General features: G+C 49.2%; 8 protein-coding genes across 8 annotated transcripts; 2 read left to right on the top strand and 6 right to left on the bottom strand.

The window, feature by feature from the left end:
* Positions 1 to 704: 704 nt before the first annotated feature.
* Positions 705 to 4670, bottom strand: EJ05DRAFT_512871 (RNB-domain-containing protein). The gene is made up of 3 exons (XM_033748377.1): positions 4306 to 4670; positions 3943 to 4250; positions 705 to 3891 (listed from the first exon to the last, which is right to left on the bottom strand). Exons 1-3 carry the CDS (start codon positions 4540 to 4542, stop codon positions 1107 to 1109), a joined length of 3330 nt encoding a protein of 1109 aa, XP_033597795.1. The 5' UTR covers positions 4543 to 4670; the 3' UTR covers positions 705 to 1106.
* Positions 4671 to 4799: 129 nt separating this feature from the next.
* On the top strand, positions 4800 to 5746 carry EJ05DRAFT_478363 (uncharacterized protein). The gene is made up of 2 exons (XM_033744447.1): positions 4800 to 4861; positions 5049 to 5746. Exon 2 carries the CDS (start codon positions 5064 to 5066, stop codon positions 5358 to 5360), a length of 297 nt encoding a protein of 98 aa, XP_033597796.1. The 5' UTR covers positions 4800 to 4861; positions 5049 to 5063; the 3' UTR covers positions 5361 to 5746.
* Positions 5689 to 7988, bottom strand: EJ05DRAFT_467604 (general substrate transporter). Its single transcript, XM_033742849.1, has 6 exons — positions 7463 to 7988; positions 6930 to 7405; positions 6583 to 6876; positions 6509 to 6532; positions 6105 to 6460; positions 5689 to 6049 (listed from the first exon to the last, which is right to left on the bottom strand). Exons 1-6 carry the CDS (start codon positions 7545 to 7547, stop codon positions 5731 to 5733), a joined length of 1554 nt encoding a protein of 517 aa, XP_033597797.1. The 5' UTR covers positions 7548 to 7988; the 3' UTR covers positions 5689 to 5730.
* Positions 7989 to 8137: 149 nt separating this feature from the next.
* EJ05DRAFT_512873 (uncharacterized protein) lies at positions 8138 to 11206 on the bottom strand. The gene is made up of 6 exons (XM_033748378.1): positions 10885 to 11206; positions 10759 to 10825; positions 10642 to 10712; positions 9357 to 10588; positions 9062 to 9310; positions 8138 to 9014 (listed from the first exon to the last, which is right to left on the bottom strand). The coding sequence occupies exons 1-6, from the start codon at positions 11139 to 11141 to the stop codon at positions 8323 to 8325; spliced, it is 2568 nt and encodes an 855-aa protein (XP_033597798.1). The 5' UTR covers positions 11142 to 11206; the 3' UTR covers positions 8138 to 8322.
* Positions 11207 to 12612: 1406 nt separating this feature from the next.
* On the bottom strand, positions 12613 to 14083 carry EJ05DRAFT_99045 (uncharacterized protein). Its single transcript, XM_033750124.1, has 3 exons — positions 13758 to 14083; positions 13358 to 13698; positions 12613 to 13217 (listed from the first exon to the last, which is right to left on the bottom strand). The coding sequence occupies exons 1-3, from the start codon at positions 13924 to 13926 to the stop codon at positions 12846 to 12848; spliced, it is 882 nt and encodes a 293-aa protein (XP_033597799.1). The 5' UTR covers positions 13927 to 14083; the 3' UTR covers positions 12613 to 12845.
* A 158-nt stretch (positions 14084 to 14241) lies between these two features.
* EJ05DRAFT_512875 (putative transcriptional elongation protein Spt4) lies at positions 14242 to 14720 on the top strand (the record flags this gene model as incomplete). Its single annotated transcript, XM_033748379.1, has 3 exons — positions 14242 to 14511; positions 14574 to 14626; positions 14672 to 14720. The coding sequence occupies 3 exons, from the start codon at positions 14242 to 14244 to the stop codon at positions 14718 to 14720; spliced, it is 372 nt and encodes a 123-aa protein (XP_033597800.1).
* A 128-nt stretch (positions 14721 to 14848) lies between these two features.
* Positions 14849 to 16991, bottom strand: EJ05DRAFT_99048 (uncharacterized protein). The gene is made up of 2 exons (XM_033750125.1): positions 15700 to 16991; positions 14849 to 15648 (listed from the first exon to the last, which is right to left on the bottom strand). Exons 1-2 carry the CDS (start codon positions 16787 to 16789, stop codon positions 14969 to 14971), a joined length of 1770 nt encoding a protein of 589 aa, XP_033597801.1. The 5' UTR covers positions 16790 to 16991; the 3' UTR covers positions 14849 to 14968.
* Positions 16992 to 20768: 3777 nt separating this feature from the next.
* EJ05DRAFT_99073 (uncharacterized protein) lies at positions 20769 to 22617 on the bottom strand. Its single transcript, XM_033750127.1, has one exon. The coding sequence runs from the start codon at positions 22363 to 22365 to the stop codon at positions 20962 to 20964; it is 1404 nt and encodes a 467-aa protein (XP_033597802.1). The 5' UTR covers positions 22366 to 22617; the 3' UTR covers positions 20769 to 20961.
* Positions 22618 to 22695: the final 78 nt, after the last annotated feature.

Here is a 22695-nt window from a genome sequence, read left to right on the forward strand (position 1 = left end):
CACAAGTGCACGCATGCAAGCTAAGGTTCCGTTGTGAGAGACTGCCGCTTCAGGAAAGGCGCGGTCAAGACTTCGTACTCGGGTACGTTTACGAGGCTCGTTTCGAGTACGTCGCGATTCGGACTGGACAGGCAAACCATGTCCATTCTTCCATCGGACCAGTAGGATTGCTGCCTTTGTTCATTTAGCATTCCCTCCAGATAAGCTTAACGGAATGTGCCAGGGCAAAAATACAGGGATAGGGTGCTTGCATTCCTGTCGCACACACTCTTTTGTGTTCTTCAGCCTGGCGGCTTGGAGGCTTGTAGGCTTGGGGGCTTGGACGTTGGGAACTTGAGTATCGTGGCGCTTTGGCTATAAGAAAACGAGAAACAGCATGCTTGCCTGTGGGGTAGGGCTGGTCAGTGGTTGGGCTCCCCTATGCCCAGACTGACTTGATGACTGCGACATACATAGTAATCACATCTTATAAATTACCTTCCCATCAGTCATGCCACCGTCTATATCACTCTGTGTTTATAGCATCTTGACAGTCTATCTGAAGACACGATAGATTTTAGCTCTGCTTAGCGCGATCACATCAGTTCATGAACTGTAATGAAACGTGTACGTGTGTTATGAAGTAATCACAGGCATGCCATGAGTGATTAATTTCTACCAATCACTAACACCTCTAATATAAAAGTCTCTAGCATTGCTAGGCCCAATGAACATGCAGTGCTACGTACGCAGGCGCTCAGCCTTCTACGTCATGTTGCAATAATTGATCGTATGAGTAGCAATGTTGCATACTACTGATCGCTCGGAACCTTCCACAAACCCTGTCTGAGGAGATACTTACTACTGGACATCTTTGTACGTCGCTTACTGTATCCAATAAACATCTGGTCTTGCCATAAGTTTCACACCTGTCGCAGATCACCAGATGTGTTCGCATGTTGATCGTCTCGCACATGTGGGCCATGCAGTAGTAGTGTGTTTGGTATATACAAGGCGGCCTATGGCGTACAATTATTTACAACACCAGCAACAATGCTCGAGCGCATGCAAGACATGCCTCCGACGCCATGGCTATAAAACCGAAGGCCATGTCCGCTCCGGCAAAACTAGCTGTCACTGAAGAACTCGTCCCCGTTGAATCCTTCCCGTGCCGGCTTCCATTTCTCGATCAGCCGGATCGGAGTCAGCGTGATCAAGCCAGAGTATTGCTCAACTCGAGCAATCTCGCATTCCCATATATCTCCAGCTTGTGGCCTGACTTGATCAACATTGGGATAAACCGTCCGACTGATGTCGCATCGAGGGTCCATCATGCTTGCGTGAAGCTCAAATTCTCTGACGGAGACCTGGATCTTCTGAACTGTTATCAAGTTCGTCATGACCATGCACGTTACAATACGTGGGAACTCTGGACACTCGTTGAAGTGAAGCGCGCGCCGCACTAATTCCCTTTTCCAAAATTTTCCATATCCACCATTCAGCATCGATATCTGCTTAATGCGAGCCGCGACGCGGACGAGTCCACTCTCCAACGTTTCTTGACTGTAGGCAAGACCCGTCACTGCTGCGGGCATCTGGGCGAGACTTTTGCCAGCTCTAGCTTCTGCTCGGAGCGCGGATTCTATTTGCCAGTGCGCTATCATGTCTGCATACCGACGAAGCGGGCTTGTCACATGAGTGTATGCGTCTGCGTTTAGACCAACGTGAAAGACTGGTGTGGTCGATATGTATGTTCGCCCAATAAAGTCCGTTGACTTGACTGAAACATGTAAAGGTGGAATCCCATTCTCATCAAGCGAAGGCTCCCATACATTTTTGACAAAGCGTTGGAACTTTTCCTGATCCGCATATGGATGTGTGCCGCGAAAATACAGCGGAACATTCCGGTCCCGTGCCCAGCGTGCTCCAATGGTACATGCGGCGACCATACTTGTCTCAACGATGGCTTTTGCAACATGGCCCTTGTCTCCGTCGCCAATAGGGGCGTATTGCGTAGACCATGGCCTTGAACGCATTTCAATTACCGGGTCCCCCTGCGAGAATATTGCTCTGTCTGGCTGTGTTGATGAGTTTGGCAATGGCTGTCCAGTGCTTGACGAAACGTTTATCGAGTACAGATCACAATTGACGAAGGTGGACCTCTGGAATTGCTTGCTTTGGTTTTGAGTGGCCTTGTCCAGGGCTTCAGCGACGTTCCACAAAGCCTGCAGATCTTTGACTTGAGAAGGACTGAACTTTGTCTGCAAAGGACGCGTTACCTTAATCTCTGGAAGTGCGCCGCCAACAGTCCATTTATTTGGAAAAATGCTTGGGTGCCCGCCCAAAGTTTCGTCAACAGCATGGCGCGTGGTCAAGATGACGTTCCGAATAATCCCAGGTTGAACCTTACTCTCCAGAATCGTTCCACTGCTATCAATTCGGCCACTAAAAGTCAAAACCGGTCGATTCGACTGGAGACTGAACCAGCCTTGTGTAACCCATTTGGGCAACAATGGCACACTGTGCGACCCAGAATATACAGTCTGTATCAAGTGGCCTGCCAGTCGCGCCAGAATATGATTTCTTGGTATGAAGGCCGTCGGGTTGGCTACATGCACATGAAGCCACCACTGTGCAGTCGCTCCTCCCTCGATTACTTCCACCGATATGCCATCGTCAATCTCTGAAGCTGATGCGTCATCGATGCAGTAAACAGGGAGCTGTTCCCAATCCTTTCGCAGATCTGCCATCGTATCGACCAGGTCCTTCTCGTGCATCTCTGGATGAGAAGCACTGGCAGACGCACTATCAATCAGATTTGAATAACCATATCCGGGCAGCATAAGACTCGGTGTGAAATTGTGGTGATCCTCGTAAGTTGTTAAAACTCCAATTTCTTGGAGGAATAAGAACACCGTAGCGACCCCAATATTATGGCCATCGTACCTCCCAACTTCGTGCATCAGGGTCGGTAGGAGAGCTGCTATATCTTGTTTTGCGTAGGTTGATCGTTCTACAGCGTACGAACGTAGCGCTCTGATTATGAGGCGTTCATTGCTGTCAAAAGTGGCCTTTACAACGCCTCTTTCTACCGGCAAAGGTTTGTTCGCTGTCTGTCTGAGTTTGCTCGGACCCAGCCCACCCAAAATCGGGACGGCACCGAAGGTTATATTGGAAGGTGACCTTACTGAACGACTATGAGAGACCAACCCCTTGGCTTTGGTGACGAACCTTTCAATGATTGATACCCCTGGAGGGGCTAATTGTGACTTGTTTCCTGAAGCCTGAGAAGCACGCCACGTCTTGTAGTTGCGGATCCAGCTTATAACGGTTTCTATCTCGGTCAAATTTGCTTGCGCTTTAACATAATACTGCTGTGTCATATTGAAGGTGGAATACGAATAGTCAATGCCCGAGCCTGCTCTTTCGAGTGCTAGATGAACTGCGGAGAGTTGCTCAAAGCTGTTGTCTGCATGTTCTTCCAACAGATACTTGATAGCCTTATCAAGTGACCAGATCTTGTCTTCAGTAGGATGTGCGAGAAGTTCGTACGCAAAATCCAGTCGGCGGTGGTGTTCCCGGTAGATGTCAAGATATCTTTGTCTAAACGCCGAGAGCGCTTCAAGCATGGGAGCGCAGACTGTCAGAGAAACATGGGAGGTGTCTTTCTTCTGGACGTCTAGGTAATGCGTATTCGGCGCATCTACTGAAGACTGATTCATGATGGTCATACATGACTTGACTTTCATCACTTCATCCTGGCTGACGAATGCAGGGTATCGAAGTAGGATACTACCGAGGTAGCAATCTATGATCGCCCCCTTCGAATTCAGAAATTTGCCATGGCCTGTATCTCCTGGGGACACGTATATGGCCGCAACAAGATCATTGGCGGGGGATCGAATCTTGTTACTGAGAAGTTATCAGCAACTATACATGATATGAATGGCATGCGGGGCTTACGGAAGCATGCATAGATCACCAGGCTGTACTTTTGAGGCAAGACTTAGACCAGAGCCATAGATATCTTCTACCTCGTCCGGGTCATAATTTATTGCCATGTATCCGTCTCTCTCGTCTGCGGCTTCTTCTTCCATACCTAATTGGGCCGCTGCATTCGCATCGCCCAGCGCAGGAATGAGATTCTCGAGGCATTCCTCCGCATTCGGCGTACCGTTTTGTTCTTGCCATAGCTTCAATTGATCGCGAATTCCTTGCGGGGGCGGACCTTTGGGGTTGTGCGTTGATTGGTCGTGCGTCGACTGTGCCAGCTACACATATCATTAATATTGTACCAAGGGATCAAGAATATCATGTTGAGAATACCGATGTGGATTGACTGAACGCGAGCGCAGGCTGAGATTTTGGTATGGTCGAGGAGGAGTTATATTTGCGCAAGCGTGTAGGTCTTCGCCCACGTTCTGGGGACGTCGTAATTGCCCGGCTCTGTAGCAATCGTCTCGAGCGATATGCGCTCTTTTGTAGGCCAGCTGTCGTAGAGACGACGGTTCTCGAAACGCAGGCCCAGCAGAACCTTGGGAACTCACTACTAGGGCTCAACATGGCAGAGGTTGTAGCTCCCTAGGTAATTATTGAAACAGGCATACCGTAGCCTGTTGAGCAATCGTAGACGAAACACGCTGAATATCAATACGGAAGATGGAGAAGGGAAGACAAAGACGTATTATAACAAGCACGAGCGCGTCGATTTGCCTCTGCCTGGTGCAATGACTATTCATGAATTTTTGAGCACGGACCCGCACCGTCCTCCGAAACTCCGCATTTGCCTATTTATACAGACAGCATATTAATACACTTTACACAGTACTTTGCCACGCTTCAATCGCATTCCACAACCCTTTTTGTTTATCTCATATTTTAGGTATGGAACACCCAGATTCTCTTCCTATGATCTTCCCACATGATGCGTTTATCATAGCATGTATTACCCGAAAGCAACCTTCATGGTTGCTCTGTGTGGATACTTCTACTTTTCTGACTCCCTTACGCGACGAACCAGTTCCTGTTACTGCATTTACACCACCGAATTAGTGCTAACCATCACATAGGACTGCTACTGTAAAATGTCTATATCGAGCTCAGACACTCCATCTACCTATTTCACCATTCTGTACTTCGCTGCTGCATCGGACATCACCAAGAAGCGATCGGAGACTCTCACTGCTCCAGTCCACGTGTCCCAGCTCTTCACACTGTTGGACAAGAAATATCCTGGTCTTAAAGATAAAGTGTTGTGCAGCTCTGCGATCACTGTTAATCTTGAATATGTCGACGTCGATGAATCGATGTCAGATGAAGAGGGCCTAGTTATAAAGGCGGGCGACGAGGTCGCTATAATACCACCAGTTAGCTCTGGATGAAACCTCATATCGTCTCGCAACTTGGGAAAAGTGCTCAAACAAGTGCTACTAAGGTGCGACTGCCGTCGTCATTTCATGTCCAGACCTCCTGACTGCACTGTGCAAAGGGCTGCAAGTAAGGTGGTATATTCAATCCGTAGGTCGATATTGTGTATGTAGATTGGGCATTGTCATCGTCTTTACGCCATTCCTCAACAAAGCAGACAACGCACTCAACCCACGCTATGAGGAGCATACACTCCTTGTTAGTCATGTCATCTCCCAAATAGGTAACATATTTGCCGCGTCTCACCAATTGAGCGGTAGCCAAGGCACATATGACAGGCTTCCAGGGGGAGAGGCCCATGCTTTGCACTATATACATCTGCAATTACGTCGCTTCCATCTTCTCCGTACTCTCGTTCTCTTTCGTCTCGATGTCGCTACCAGTTCCTACAGCCCTACTTGGTCTCCTGAACTCCGAATCATCGCCAAATCCGCCAGCCTTCTGAATCTGAATACTTTCCTTCACTGCTCCTTTCTTAAGGAACAGCCAATCGATCTCCTCAAGTGTGAGGTTAGTGGTTTCCGGATAGCAGAAGTAAATGAGTGGAACGAAAGAGAAATTTAGACACATAAAAATAAGGTACCCTTTCCACTTCAGATTTTGAATCAGCGTAGGCGTCACCATCACAACGAAGAAGTTCCACCTTGATCAAACCAATTAGCAAGCTTCATGTACCGCCGCCACATCGAGAAACTTACAGCCAATTACTCGAAATTCCAACCGCAGAACCTTTTGCTCTTACGTGCAAGGGCAGAATTTCGGGGACGTAGACCCATGGAATGCAATTCGCTGTCGCTCCGAATATGAGCATGTAAGTGAAGAAGAAAGTAATACTGGCGGAAGCCGTGGGCTTTTCAACCGATGTGCCGGCGAAACTCAACAGAATCGCAATGAGCATCATGGAGATGCCCAAGCCAAAGCTACCCCACATCATGGGCTTGCGTCTCCCCATGCGATCGAGGAAAAAGGTCGGGACCAGAGAGCCGAAGAAGAACATTGCGTTGATACAGCCCCCAAGAATGAGAGCCAGATTGCGGTCAAGCCTCACGTTATTCTGATGACATCAGCGCCAGCACTGTTTATGAGTCCTGGTCTCCCTTACCTGTAACACTGATATAATATAGTACTATTCATGTGTCAGTAATCCATACACTTCAGCAGCTTAATGGTACTTACGACAACTAAATTGATGCCTCCCATTTGATTCATAAATTGCATACCATATGCGAGGAACACTCTGCGCCCGGTCTGTACATGATCACGCTTAAACAGCTCCGACCACTTGTACGCGCCGTTCTCCTCTTCCATGGCGATGGCATCCAGTACTTCATTTTGCTCCTTGACAATCTTGGGCGCATCGGGTGGGAGATCATACACATCGCAAAGCACCTGCAGCGCTTCCTCATGCTTCCCATGCTTATACAAATACCGTGGACTTTCCGGCAGCCCAAAGACCAACCCAATGACCACCTACACAGGCTATCAGTTCGCATCTCGATCGCATGATTGTTTCACAGACTCACAAAGGCAAAAATAACCTGACACGCAATCGGAAGCCTCCAAGCAATACTTCCCTCGGCAAAATTCATCCCGTAGTCAAACCAATACGCGATCTCGATTCCAACGCCCACAAACAGCGGCTCACTACTCACCAGCCGCCCCCTTTTCTCTGCCTCACACAGCTCGCTCTGATACATTGGCACCGTGCTCGTCTCGATGCCTGTGCCAATGCCCGTGATGAATCTTGCAATCATGATATGCGGTACGCTGAACGCACACGCCTGGAGAGCGCCGCCCACGATGATCCAGCACATGGCGATCCACATAGCCAGGCGACGACCCGTACGCTCGCAGAAGATGAAGGACAGGATGCAGCCTGTGAAGCAGCCCAGGTTATAGATGGACACAATTATGCCTTCGAGGGAAGGGTTAGGGTGATTGAACTGGGCACGGAAGCTTTCGTTGCCGACGATGCCACTGAAAACTCCTTGATCGTAGCCTTTAGGGTATGTCAGTGGTTTGGTGAGATTGTGTAGGAAGAAGACGAGTTAGATACCGAAGAGCACGAATGCCATCTGGCAAGCGACAGTGATGGCAGCACGCAGCTTGAAGCCGCGACCATACATGTTGAACTTGAACATGGTAAACACAGCCTCAAGATGCGTTTCTGGGCTTATCGAACGCAAGGAGAATGTACAGCTTGCAGAGCGTAGGAGACGATGCTCGGAAGACTGCGACGAAGTTTGTACTGCCACAAATACAGGACAACAGTCGCCCTTAACACGAGACAGTTCGCCGGAATCGGGACCTAGCTATCCTCGCTCTATCAATACCACGAGGCCATCGGAGATGGTGGGCCGTAAAGCAAGGGATTTACACGCCTTAATCTAAGTTGAATGGCGGATGCATCTGCAACGGCAAAAACATCGCTCGGCTGACCTGCATCAAGTCGCAGCTCTGGTGAGCCACAACGTCAACCGGCACATTTGATCGCTCCGTTGCGCGGGTATCTTTCTACGGGATGGGGCGGGTGCGGGGATTCTGGGGTAACATCAACAGCCATTTATCTGGGGTTGATGGTTTTAGTTGTATGGACAATGATTCGTGCCCCACCAAGCTAAGCTGGATGGAATACCAGGGCTCATTGACTCAAAGTGGAGTTTCCCATTACGACCACGTGTCCTAGTAGACTATTTGAGACGATCAATGCTAGATCATGTGCTAAGAAAGTGGACTTTGAAGAGTTGCTTTCGATTGAACTAATAGTTCCATGTGGAACAAGGCTGCGGGATATACTGGATGGGCAGCAGCAGCCATATGTTTATACCATAATGGAACCTTTACGCCATAACTACAATTAACCACCAACTCCTCGGAGAGTGCAACCGATGGGAAACGAATAAACATGTCCTCTCGCTAAAAGCCACTCAGCGCCTGGGCATTGGGATCCATGTCACCATTATATGGAGGATACATCCAACTCGCGCCAGTCGTCATCATACCCGAAAAGTCTGTGTTGATCATCCCTAAGCTGCCGAAATCGATCATACTGACATCGAGATTTGGGTCAAAGGTGATATCTGAGAAGTCGGTGTATGTCTGCTGATTGTCATACCATCCGTTCTGGCCAGGCATTTGGCCATGTTGAGCCTGCGGTTGTTGCGGGAATTGTGCCTGTGGTATCGACGAACGCTGCTGCGTATGGGGTGAATTGCCCATTGCAACCTCTGATAGTAGTCGTAACCTTGTGGCTTGGTTTTGCGTATGTGGCGCAGAATTAGAGGATGCAGATACATTTTGTTCTTGGGGATTGGTCTGCGGAGCGTCATCGCCGGCTGGACAGAAATTGACAGAACCGTCAGGATTTCTGGCACCGCCATCTTTGATTTGCTTGAACTTGGTACGCAGGCGCTTGGAAATAAAGAAGAACTTTCCGTGGGGCGCTTGTCCCTCGTTTGCGACATACGTCTCAAAGGTATCGACCACTCGATCGAGGTAACTGTCAACCTTCAAGTCCTTTTGGTCGATAACAGAGCTGATATTGCCGGGCCCATTGATAGCGACCCACATCTTCATGAGACAGACAATTGAATATACGATGCGTACACCTATGATTCGGTCAGTGGAGGGAGCTAAAACTTCGTTACATACTCACAGAAAATGACAGGCATTGTGCAGCGTTGAGCAAAAGTCATATCAATGAAGCTATCCAAGATACCATGGCAAGAGTCTAGACACTGGCCCAAAGCTTCGACATGCGCTGGGCCATGGATCTGATGCGCTTCATGTGCCCTGAGGTTGTCACCCATGAATGGTGGGCGAAAATCTTCGGTATTTTGAGTTGTGTGCAAAGCAACTTCGTGAATATACAGATTCAGTACGTGCTCTGATAGTGTGACCAATGCTATAAATGTCAGTCTCGCACAGCTTTGTGTAGAGATATGACTTACGGTCAGTAGCGTCTTTACTGCGCTGTGACTTCAAATCCTGTAAGTGCCGCTTGAAACCATTTACAGCGTACACCACTTTCGAATCTTGCATTGTCACAGCAGCGGTAGGGTCGTCCATGGAAAATTGTGTCGCGATGTCTTCCGCGAGTTTCATCAGCTTCACGTGATAGCAGAGCAAACGATCTGTAGCCAATGCGTCCGGAGACGTCTCCAACATCTCTATACTCTCGTCCATGAATTTCGACCATCGAAGAAGAATCGGCCGGCGCATGACCATTGTGATGCTGAGCGCAAGATAGTAGCATATAAGCAGTGCTCTCCGAGCTTCTGGTGAGCCAGAGTCTGGTACTACTCTTCGAAATGGTCCTTGGTTCATCTTCATCTGATGAGCATTCACCTTCTTACCCAAGCCTAAGTCAAGGGACATAACAGTCGCTGTATTTGCCATGAGGTAGAAAGCATGCTGCTCAAAGTGGGGAGGTGGCCTGTACCATAATACTCCTACTTGAAGCGCCTGTACGATTTCCAAAGACTTTTCTCCGTTGCGCCATATGATGTCGGCGCATTGATCTTTGAAGAGTTGTACAAGTTCATTTTGTGTCGTAGGACTGACGGCTTTTTTTGTGAACGAGAAGGACGCCGCGGTTACTATAGAGAGGAATAACAGCGGTTTCTTTTCGCGCATCTCTTTCGCGGAGGTACCTGGTGCTAAGACAACTGCTGGGAAATGCGTGGTGATGTCTGTTTTATAACGTTCAAACACCACCTCGGCCATTGCGACCCCCAATATTTCATCAATACGTTTTATGATATTCGAATGATCGAAGACCAAGGGCTTCTGTGCTCCAGGTGCCATAGAGGGAGGGTCTGGTGGCGAGGATTTTGCTGACGAGCCATTGTGCGGATTGCCCTCTATCCGCCTTTTCTTGTGCCCAGGACTTTGAGGGGAGTCTTGGCTTTGTCGTTCGGACCAGGTTCTTGCCGGTGTTGCAAAAGTCTGGGCAGAGGGAGTCTGGTGAGCGCTTGAGTTGTACGACAGACTCGGTGCTGGGAAGTTCGGAGTGGAACCAAAGGTCGGATAACTCGGGTAACTACTTTCTTGCGATGCTTGAGTGACTTGCTGCGCAGCTTGAGCGCGTACAACAGCACTAAGCTCGTCAACTTGCTGCTTGAGTTGCGTTATCAAGCTCACGTCCTTCTTCTGTCGCTTCTTTGAAGCTGGCGTTGTGACGCTGTCGTTACAAGGTCAATATCCATCTTGAGGTTGTGGCTCTTAGGCTCTCACCAATTCTTCTTCGTCCGTCTACATCGCTTACACAGGGCATCATTCGGATCATCCGCAGGTTCACATCGCACCTGCTTGCTGTTAGCCCAGATCTGGAGCATCTTAGACAAGGTATACCTTTAGAGTTCTGCAGTTATCGCATGCGCGAGATCGCTTCGCATCATCGCCGCCGTGCTGTTGGGCACTATGATCTCCAATCAGCTAAACATCCTGACTATAGTCCTCTAGCAGCTTTTGCCATACCTAACGGATCCCGGATCACCGCCATGCTCCTCCTCGTCGTCATGGTCATGTCTCTCGCCGTGGCTTGCATTCGAAGCTCCGCCGGGTGTAAATTGATTCAGGCCAGGATCTATCGGGTTGTTGGCATTCATAGGTGGGAGGAAATAGGGGTGTGAGTCATTTCCGCCGCTGGTAGTTGCGGGCGCGGAGGGTCGGTTGTCATACTGCTGCGAACGGCCTGAAAACAGTTCAGGGTCGATCGAGATGTCCGTCGACATATCCAGACTGATTTAGATAAGTTTTATGTCGGTGTCGGGCATCGGTCACGATGCAACTTCCGATGCGGGCGCGGAGACGCGGAGTAGGTGCAACCTTGTGCTCGGCCAAACTAGTGGCTTAAATACCCGAATTAGCCCCGAATCCATATACGACAATGGCCGAGTCATATTCGTGTCTGATACTTTCTAGGTTGTAAGCTTCTGCGGATGCGAAATTGGTGTGCTCCGATGTTCGAATAACATTCATATTGCAGGCAATGGACGTCTATGATGCGCAGACAAGGTCGTGGATGCCCAGGTACGCTCCTTGTCGGGCCTATTCCATGCACCTACGGCGTAGCCTGCATGAGCTCAGATCAAAACCCTTTGTCTCTTGGTAGCCTTAATTAGATGAAGCATTGATAAAGGCATTCGACTACAGAAGGGCCGACATTCGCATACACCGCTCTCACAAGGCTGGCTGCGCGCGGGGAGGAAGGGCCCGAGTCATTTCTACAATGCACGAATATGGCCTCCTACTCCATTCTGTCCTCCTCCAAGAACATCGTTAACCAGAGCTGTCTTCAACAGTCCTCAGGCTAACTTCTGCGCGGATTAGCTGGCTGGCGTGGACATGTTTAACAGCAGGCACGCCTGATCAATATGGCATCACCCCTTGGACTATAACACTGTTTAATGTTCAAAAGCATCCCAGGCCTCACAACTAGAGCGGTGTTGAGATTGCGCAGACGAAATGCAGCGTCAAACATTCGCTTTGCAGGGTGATAGCATGATGCTAGATCACGGTAGATCTAGCTACCTCATACCTCTCGGGCTGACTCTTCAGGCTTGCTGAGAGCTGGGTCGAGGAGTAGGCATATTCAGAAGGCTAAAGGCTTCGACGGAATGGAAATGAGGATCAGCGGAAGTCCGTGAAATCATCTGGCTCCATTATTCGCAGCCTCGCTCTACAATATTGAATGACGTTTACTAGCATCCACCCCAGATTCACGTCAGTAATACCCTCAAACTGCTTCATATGCTCCAAGAAACGTTTAGACGTGGTACGATTGGTAGCCTTGTTAGGTGCAGCAAAACGATGTGGACTTCTAGCAAGGTCTGTGGTTTGATATTGCCCTGGTGAGCTGGACCAGCGATACAAATGTATGCGAACAATATGTAATACGTACGATGATTTGAGATGTACAAGATATTGAGTTCCGGCAGGCACCGTTTTTTAGACATTCCAATGCTCGCCATGATTTACATCGTTTGACAGAGTATGCAGGGAGGTAGTCACATGCGAGGTGGTAGCAGACCCCTTACTTGGCCTCAACCTTTCGACACTGGTAAGGTCGCTCAAATGTGCCGGGAACATTTTCCACGTTGAATTCAAGCGATGTCTGGGGTGCTCGGATTTTGCTTGCGACTCTTAATTTTTGCAGTATATTATATGCTGGATCTAATGCAGCCATGCAAGGGCTTTAGCATCAATGCCTTGACACATATACAACACATAACTCATAAGAGCTCCGACCTCGAACATGTGCTGCAGATCCTAGTTCCCGCGAAAGGTCTTATAGCGCCTAAGCAACATTATACCATCGTAGCATGTAATCTGATGGAGCTCCAAACTTTTGGGCGTCCTGTATCGTACAATAACAGCCTTGCGCCTCTGAAAAGCACCACCCTCCAAAACGCCAAACCTATGTGCCTTTGCTATGCTTACGCCCTGGAGAATGCATATCTGGGTAACATAGCACGCTTCTCTTCCGGAGAAGTCTCATTGTCGCTGTAGATAAGTTTGATAGCCTTAGTGTCCTTCTTAGGCTTCCTCTCCGGGTCGTCTGCCAAAGCTTTGGCTACTGTGGCCTTGCGTGCAGCATCTGCGATGAGGTCATCGATAGAAGTTCCTGGACCTGATCCATCTGGCGGATTTGAAACGACACGCACACCTGGCGGAGGAGCTGGCAATGAGGCTGGTGGACCTTGACCGTTAAATGGTGCTCCAGGGTATTGGACCGAGGGTGCACCCCCAAATTGCGGCTGACCGTATGGTTGTTGCGATTGCGGCTGGCCGTATTGGAACTGACCAGGCTATACGGCATTAGCAAACAGTTTAGTATTCCGAAGAATTTGTAGAGCCAACAAGTTCGATGATTAGACAAGCTGGTAGATAGAAACAGCTTGACAACCAAACGAGCTCGACCGCTAACAAGCTCAGAGACAAGACTTACAACTCCAGGACTATTACTCGCGGGCGGCGCGCTCACCGGCGCATTCGCTCGTTTCACTCTGTGCTCAGCTAGCCTCTTCTTCAGTTCTTCCACGGTCGGTTTCCTTCGCGGCTCTTTCTGGGGTCCACCCTGACCAGGAGGAGGGTTTCCCGTATTTTGCCTGCGATCTGCTTCTGCCTGGTAGAAATTCTGCAAGACACGCTGTTGATGTGCCTGCTTGATGTCGTCTGGAATTCCTTCCATGCCGAAAATCTCCACTTCCAACCCCTTACGGTTTTCCAATGCATTCTCGACGAAATGTAATTGTTCTTTGTGGACTTGGTTCATATGTACAGAAAGACCTAGCTCGATCTGTGAGTATGCATACGATTAAGGTAGTGAGAGGTTCAGAAGGACATACCACCAGCGGTGTTTAGTCTCCGGCCACATCGCTCGCACTTGAAGTGCTTCGCTTTTTGATGTCGTATCAAATTCAACATGTCTGTGAAGTCGCGCTCGCAGTAGTAGCACCACGGCTTCCCAAGCTCATCCTCAACAGTCGGGAAGTTCTTTCTCTTTTTACCACCCATCTTGATGGTGTTTCCGGTCTATAGAAGCTAAAGAACGTGATGAATGCGAAAATATACTGGAAACAACGTGCTGAAGTTCTTCGGATTATGAGTCGTCGTGCTGGCGCGTAAACCGAGGGTTCGCGATCGTGAACAGAGAGCTTCCTGGAAAGCTTCATGGGTAAACCGCGGCAGTCGGCTCGCTACCTTATCCATACAACTTTCCACCCGCGCGCGTTCAGTTCAGTCTTTCATACTACGACTTGGCAATAATTACCAACGATCTTTCTCCGCCTGTTCTCTCTTCCCCAAATCCTCAGCTTCGTATTTTCCACCATGTCGATGTACCCAACCTCCACGAAGTCCTTGCGCGCGTGCATGATCTGCAGCATCGTGCTCCCAAACACGACCTTCGTAAACCAAGGCTGCCCAAACTGCGAGCACTTCCTCGAACTTCAAGGTTCATCCGAAGCCGTTCATGAAAACACATCGTCCGTATACGAGGGCCTGATCACGCTGGCTGACCCGACGACGAGCTGGGTTGCGAAGTGGCAGCGGCTGGATAGTTATGTGGCGGGCATATATGCTACAAAGGTTGAGGGCATTGTGAGTGTTGCTTGACACCCTTGGGTATCACATGGCTATGATAGAGTGCTGATCTTGTGCAGTTGCCCCCAGATTCGAAAGCAGCAGCAGCGAGGGCAGGTGTACAGTATATACCGTATGAGCCTCCACCAGCCATGGTTATCAATACTAACATACCTAGGCGCGACGGAAGCGCAACGGAAGATAGTGGCGAAGTTGATGAAGATTGAGCGCACATAGGGAAGATTCATTGAATTAGCGACGGCGTTGGTTACAGGTACACGAAACACATAGAAGCAAGTTGCGAAATAGGGCAGAGGGACACTTCCTATACGTCTAGTCGACGGGTATCATTGAGGATTCTCGCCATAGTATGGACATCTGGAATCTAGGCCCCGATGCGCCATTGTAAAATGCAAAATCCCAGGCATGCCTCTCGTAAACCTATAAACTCCAAGCAACACCGGAACCTGACGCTTTATATGCAAAATATTAGGGCTGTGGTTATGAGCGTAGAAGCGAGTGCAGTTACAGTCTTCGCGTGCAGTTCAATCCCGGAGTTGAGGACGAAGATCGATAGCGGATCGTTGCACTGGTCGTCGAGCCCATAGCTCTGAGACATCATCTTTCCTTCAGTCGGACAGCCGAAGCCCATTTTGGCTGGACAGCTTCGTACGAGGGCGTAGCAAAGATCCCGACAAGGAAGCAACTCTTTGTACGGGCCCGGCTTGATCTGGTCATCAATCATGGCATTCCTCGAGCTATTTGTCGCGATTCTGTCTTTTAAAGTCTGGTTTGAATAGGGGCTGTCGGCAGCGATCGGAGTTCCGTTGAAGAAGTTATAGCCGAGGCTGCGAGGTTGCAAAAATCCGATTGAGCTGTACAGGTCGTAACAGCGTGGGATCGTGACTGCACAAAGCCAATGCTTGTAGTCGTTGGCGCAATCTGTGCAATTTCGAGCTAGCGAGTATTGATCCGTGACACGTGCCTCACATGGCGTTTGCTGTAGAGAGTAGTTGAATCCAGTATATAAGTTCTTCGCAGTATCATCGTAGAGCTGCGCCAAAGAAGTCGCATTGAATGAGTTGGGATTAGTGGGGACGGCGTATGCAACCTCCGAGCAAAAAGAAAGTCCAAATATGATTTGGCAGTTTCCATCTTTACAAGTTAGTATGGCGACCGATGCAGACAAGTCTGATACCAACTTACCTGGCTTCGTCTCAAATGTCTTGCTGGGCCATACTGTGCCACCGCCTCCTATTACCGGCACCGCAACATCATCTGATTGACTATTGCCTTTGCGGGCCCAATATCCTACGAAGCTGGAACTTGAGTTGAGCCCCTGCACAAAAACTTGCTGCTGGGGCGTGCGGTTTTTCGACCCGCGAAATGTTGTAGCCGTTGTAATGTTGAGATTCAAAGTCTTTATTGATGCATCTCGAATGGCACAGTATGACTTCTCCATGCCCGTCACAAGAGACGAGTTACTCGGCATCGGATAGACGGTATAAGGGGGGTTACCATCTTCAAACTGGCGCCAATCCGCTACGTCCGTTGTGTTCGTAATGAATAGCGCAGCTTTGGAATCCGTGTCCATTACAGCCCATGGATACTCCTGATCCGACCACGAGTGATAGGGGGCGTCTCGTGAAGCTCCCACAGAGACAGTATATCCTCCCTCCATCCCGTCTGGTCGCTCTGGGGCGCTGATGCCGATATACACTATCTTCTGCGAAGAAACGTTATAGCTCACAAAGCCTTGGTCGAATGCCCTCATTTCGCTGTTGGCTGTGTTCGTTGGACCCGGCGTCGTGTTACTCTCATCAGTTGAGAGGTAAAGAGTCAGCTGCGGCGCCTCCGCACTGGATGTGCTATTCGCAACTGGCTGAGAGCAAGTATTCACAGTGACATAGACATCCGAGGCCTCAGCTTCAGCCGTGCCAAATTGGAAGAATATGCTGCTACCTGGCTCCACAGACGTATCATAACCCAGATTATTGGTTAGACCACTGGCCTGTCTCTTATCTTGTCGGCCTGTTATCCATCTGTTCAGCCCCAAGAATTCTGCCTCATACATATCATTGCTCTTGTCTCCGACCTCCACACCATCCCCTTGCAGATTGAGTTGCGGTTCAGCTATCCGATGGTGATTATGGTCTTGGTTAAGTATCGAGTCCAGCTCGGCGGCATATGCGAATTGTGCTTGGGTGATCGGGGCGCACATCATGAGTAAAAGAGCGAGTTGTGTGAGGACCGCGGATCTACGCGCCCGTAAGGACGTGAGGTATATGAACTGCATCCTCGTAAAGCGGTACGCCGTCGAAAACTACGCGCCGCAGCGCAAAGATTCCAGGCTACTTCCACTTGTGGACAAGCTCTCGGGGGACCATTAGCGAAAGTACCAGAGCTATCAAATTCGTTCGATCCTGCGCGGAAAACAAGGTCTTGTAGATATAGTTATTTGTTGAGGTAGATTCAAGGTGTGAGGTGGAGAATGAGACATCGGCCGACAAGATGCATCGGGCTATGCCTGATAATGCCAAGACATGGATATATCTTGGCAGGTACTTAGGTAAGTACGTCTGACTACGCCGCTGGTCTGCCTCCAAATCTTGTCACATGCTATTGTTATATAAACGTATTTTACGTACAAGACCGTGGTCTCTTCCGGGCGTTGACATAATTCAATCTCAATGACTTTCGTGTACCAGCCTTCTTTTCGCGCAATACCATAATCCGAAGGTCCATTGATAGGGGTCTATCGCTCCCGGGGCTATGACAATCATACTGCCCAAATACCCCTTTTCGCCCCTGTAAACATCAAGCCCAAAGACCCGTAACACGCCAATATCCGTTGTACGCGTCCACTTTTTCAATACTATGTAAGCATCTCCTTTTGCTCACTTGCCTCAAACCCTTCGCCAGTTACCGTATTCGCATACTTGAAATTGGTCCCTAAATGCAAAAGATCGTCTTGTGCATTGCTCAAAGGCTGTTCCTCGGAGTGTTAGGAGGTAGTTTTGTCGTCATCATCTTCGTAATCCGGCAGTGACGAAGCATCATCTTGGGAATTTCGGTGGGTCTCTATATCCGGGCCCTTATTGGAAACTGAGGTGCTTGAGAAAGAAGGAAAGAAATCGCCATTGATAGAGACGGGTGGTTTATCCGCCGCTTTGGTCGATTGTTGTTCCTCGGAAGTAACTCCTGTTGTTTGCAGGCCAGTCTTGAATTGGGGCAATGACGTACTGCCGAATGTGAATGTTGAAGGGGCAGATCCGTCCATGAAACTCACGAACGTATTTGGTTTGTCTGTCTGCTGTGCAGATTGCTCTTGCTCAGAGACCCCGACGTTGGTGCGTTTCTCAGAGCTAGCGCCAGTCCCTGGACGAGTCGCTCTATGCTTCTTCGGCTTGATTGGTCGCGCTGGAGGATTGTTTCCGCCTGTATAATTCAGACAGATGGGATTCTGCTCAACATTGATGTTCAAGCGCTCTTGTTGCTTCTCAAGAGCTTCTCTTGCAGCTTTCTTTTGAGATTCAAGTTCTGCCTCCAAATCTCGGGCTCTCCTTGCATCATCCTCCTGTGTAAGGACGTCAAATATTTCGTTCTCCAGATCCCTGATGATCTCGAAAGTATATCCAAATTCATCTAGCTTTCGTTCGAAATTATCCAAGGCTATGCAAAGTTGCTCTGGGTCAGTGAATTCCATCCGGGGGGCTCTGTCTTCAAGATTGACGATGGTTGTTTTTAGACGCTTGAACATTCTAGTAACCTTGCGAGATAGCTCTCCGGAGTCCTGTGCGTATTCTATCCCTTGTCCATGACGTCCAACGAATCTCTTCGATACCGTAGTTGCTAGATGCACAAAAGCCAAGCGTCGAGTCACCTTCTCAATGTCTGCCGTGCCAAGTTGTATGATCTTAAGGTCCATCTCGTGCCTACATTCGCTCAAAGTAGTAAGGACGTAGTTCAACTCTGTGGCATCCTCCCTGCCAGGTATCACACGAGTGACCATATCCCGTGCTCTCGTAATGCTAGCGCGTAGCTCGTCCAGTTCAGGCTTGTGTAGCTGCTCGAATGGCTCGAATATTGCGTGAAAGTGCATACGGAAGAAATCTTCTATCAAGGTTACGAGGCAGACTGACCTCTTGTCGTCCGAGATGCGCGCTTTTGTCCGAAATTTAACATTACTTTCATACCACTTGGTTTTCGAGTACCACTTTGCTCCTCCTCGAAATATTTCTTCCTCAGGCCAGTCGGCAGACCATGTCCAGCTATTGGTTTGGTCATGCACTCCCGGCGGTGGCTGAATATCCAGCTCTGCTGCCCAATCTTGCACCAACTGGAGACACTCATCCATCATTTCTGCCAGCTCGGTTTGCAGAGATTTTCTTAGCTTATTTGTGATTCTGGACCTTGCTTGATGTTCAACGGTACTGGTGTATTGTGTGAGCAATTTGACTACTGCCTCAGTATAGTGCTTCATTCGTCTTCGGTATTCCTCTATGTTTGCGAGTTTGTAGATTGCCGTATCAATATAGACGAGTCCTTGTCCAAATTCGGCTTCGAGAATGTCAACTTCTGCTCTGCTACATACGACGACCAAAGCATGAAGGACCGACTTGAAGCTCTTCAAGAGCATATCTCGACCATCAATAGTGTTGTTGTTCGCTGCACACATCTGAGGCCCGGAATCATTGCCGAATCCTAGCTCCTCGAATGACGATGCCGGTAGGTCTTCATCAGTCGTTAGTTCCCGTACTCGTGTTTCTGGTAATCTGTAGTCAACCCAGGAAACCATGTTCCATGCAGGCGCCTTAACCTGATTCATGTTTGTTAATCGCCCAGAACCGCCATCCATTGCACTTGAACCTGTCGTTCTGTCCTTTTTATCGCTTAACAACTGCTTGTTCATGGAGACAGGAGTGGATGATTGAACATCTGGTAGGTCCCCAAGTCGCCCCGGCGGCTCATGCCTATCCACAATCTCACCTGTGGGTTCGACCACGAGAGGGGTTTGCTCAGCTATATGGGGATTTGCCTCAGTCTGGGAAGCGACAGATTCAATATTTAGCACGATCTGGCCATCAATACGTCCTCTCTTGGCCTCCTCAATGTCTTCTGCTCCACTCTTGTTCTCGTCATCGTCCTCATTGTCGTTCTTGTCCGACCCCTTCACCGTCTCTTGGCCTTCGTACACTGCTTCTTCGACTCTCTCCTCAATCTCTTCGCAGGCCTCCTCTTCGTGCTCTATCGCTTTCTCCGGTGAGTTGATATGCTCTTGCAATACATCCTCCCGCGATGCCCAACAGCGAACTTTCGCGATCATGCCTTCGAAATCGGGCTTAAGAATTACTTCGAGTGTACAAGGGGACGTACTATCCATAATCGCTTGGCCGGGGGTCGCGATTGGACTGTTCGAGGACGAGGCTTGGCCGTCCGAAAGTCTGGGATTCTCAACTTCGAGTTGGGTCTCTTTGACGTGTCCTTGGGTTTCTATAGCGTTGGACTGAGAGTCCTCGGCCCATGACTGTACTTCTTCGACTTGAGGCTGTGCGCTTTCGCCTTGAGCCTGACCTGCTGCGACTTGCGGCTGCATTGTCTGCAAGTTCAGTTGTGACTCCTCGACCAGAGGCCGTATCCGTTGTTGATGTGTATCACCAAATCCCTCCGAATTCTCAGGGCTTCTCGACTCTCTCAAAACCCCTTTCCGACTGCGCTTGAGCCACTTCTGCAACCTTCTTCTCCGTTGCGTCTTAGCTATTTCCTCCTGACCACCTTCATTCTGGCCGCTGTTCGCCGAGGAAGCGCGTGTAGATGGATCTTTCACGCAGGTGTGGGATCCCGTGGTGGTAGAGACAGGCTTGTTTGTAAAAGCATGATCTGAGACTGGGTCTGCTCGTTTATGCGTGTGCACAAGAGCCGACCATTTATGTTTGATGGCACTGCGGATGCTACGGTGCGTTGTGGATGAAATCGCGGGACGGTCACGGTCTTTTTTTCGGGAGAAAGCCATGATGATGCTATGATGTATGTGATGTACTGAAATTTGCAAGGCTGGCTTAAGTGTTCACTGGTGACTCGTGTCAGGGATAGAACTGATGTTGCAGCTGATGCATGGCTCGGGATATGCTAGGGCTTACACTGGTTTACTGCGAGAGCATTTGGAGATGCTTGTGGGTGGGATAGAGAGAGTGGACAGTTCATAGGAAGATAAAGGATTTGGTGTTGAGAACAGACTGTGGAAAGTAAGTGGAAATGTTGCTATAAGTAAAAATTGCATTACAAAGCGATTGTACGATGTGTTTGGGGCGTTTGCTGATCACAGAGTGCACAGTCCCTATCCCAAGTGAACGACGTTGACAGCAGAACCTTGATAGTATTGTGAGGAGTGAACAGAGACAGAACAAAGAAACTCGCGCAGTCAAGGCTGTGTCTCAACCCGAGAACAATGGTTGTTCGTTCGGGCATTTATTCATCTGTATCCTCGTCTGTTCCAGGCCACATAATGTCTTTCTTGATGTATGCACTGATATTGTGGTAGAAAACGAAGATCCAGACACAGACAAGTATGCCACTCAGACCACTGCCCATCCACTTCACAATCTCACTACCTAACTCTTCCCCAATGTTGATTGTAGCAATCACAAACCCGGTATTAGGAAAAACCATTGCCCACCAGCCCAGCGTAAACCTTCTCGGTGGTCTAAGAACGACCAAACTGAATGCGAGGCACACCAACCAAAAAGAGGGAAGCCAGAGAAAGATTGCCTGAACGAATGAAGTGAATTTTACGGTCGAAACTTCGACGATATTACCACGGAGAGAGAGGGGAGTTGCGGTCGGTACAGCGTCAGCCATCCGGATGAGAGCTGAAGCAGTAAACGATAGAGGTGCACCACTGATGAACATTTCCGGGCGGTGATCGCGTCCAGGCAGGCCCGCTTGCATGAGTCGCCCAATAAGCTGGCCATACATGAATATTGCAACCCAAAAACCTAGACCTTGAGCAGCAAGACCAACTATTAACAGTGGTGCCCTGGATATTTCCTCGATATCTGGCCCGATCACGCCAGCGACGGTTCCGGTTAGCATGATTGGAAACATAGGAAGCATCCAGGATGGGGTCATCTTCGCAAGCGGATATGTGTGTGCGGCGAATAGGAATGTGTATTGACTGATAGCCATGAGAAAAGAGCAAATGAAGTATGAGTAGAAAAGGATTTCGACTGTACGAACGAGCTCATCCTTAGTTGACTCGCTAGCAAGGTGGATTATGTAGGTGCGAGTGCCAGTAAGAAGGGAGGCGGTGCTGAGGAGGCACGTTGGCACGAACAGACCTTCACGATGATGCGAGATGGATCGCTTCATGGTGGATGGAAACATTATAAAGCGTGCGAGCATGACTGTACATGCGGAGAGGAAGAGGAAGGCCGTGAGGCAGTAAAACGCAAGTCCCGTCTCGAAGAGGCCTGGAAATATGTGTGGCTGCATTTCCAAAATTATTGCGATGCCTCCAGTGGACATAGGAAGGCTGAACCAAGCCCATGTAAAATGTCGAATGCGTTCTTTGAGACTGACGCTGGACTTAGCAGACTTGTTGATAGGCTTTTCGATGCCCAGTACTGCATTTTCGTCATAGGCTGCGTTTGGTACTGTTCCGGTCTCTCTGGACAATGGCTTTAGAGACTGCTCCAGAAGTTCGTACGTGCTTTCTCCTGATTTTTGTTGTCCAAAGGCTGCTGCCACGGAAGGAACCAGTGGTATTCTTGGAGGCTGCCTGGGGTTGTTTTCGACCGATGGGTATAGCCTATACTGAGTTGGCTTCCTCTCGACGTCAAGGAGGTATGGCCGAGGGCGATAGCCATGCGTCATGCTATGAGCAACCGAGAAGTATCGAATCGAAGGTAGGGACAACGTTCTTCATGCAGATGGAATGTCGCGTTCAATTGGTAGGTAATTGTAGGAGTAGGTACAAGGAAGTCAGAGAAACCATAGGTGAGTAGAATCACAATGGCTGAGAGTATCTTATTTGACTATGCACAGGAGAGTCAGATGGACTGGATGGAAGTTGTGGCAAACGCCTTGGGTAGCGACACAAGGATACAAGGGCGAGGTAGATTAAGTTATGATTCGTGTCCAGTACAGATACAGCGCGAAATTTCCAAAGAGTAGGAGGACAGAAGAGTGCAAGAGCTTCGTTTG

The sequence above is a fragment of the Pseudovirgaria hyperparasitica genome, assembly GCF_010093815.1.
Source record: "Pseudovirgaria hyperparasitica strain CBS 121739 unplaced genomic scaffold EJ05scaffold_13, whole genome shotgun sequence".
Taxonomy (NCBI): Eukaryota; Fungi; Ascomycota; class Dothideomycetes; order Acrospermales; family Acrospermaceae; genus Pseudovirgaria; species Pseudovirgaria hyperparasitica.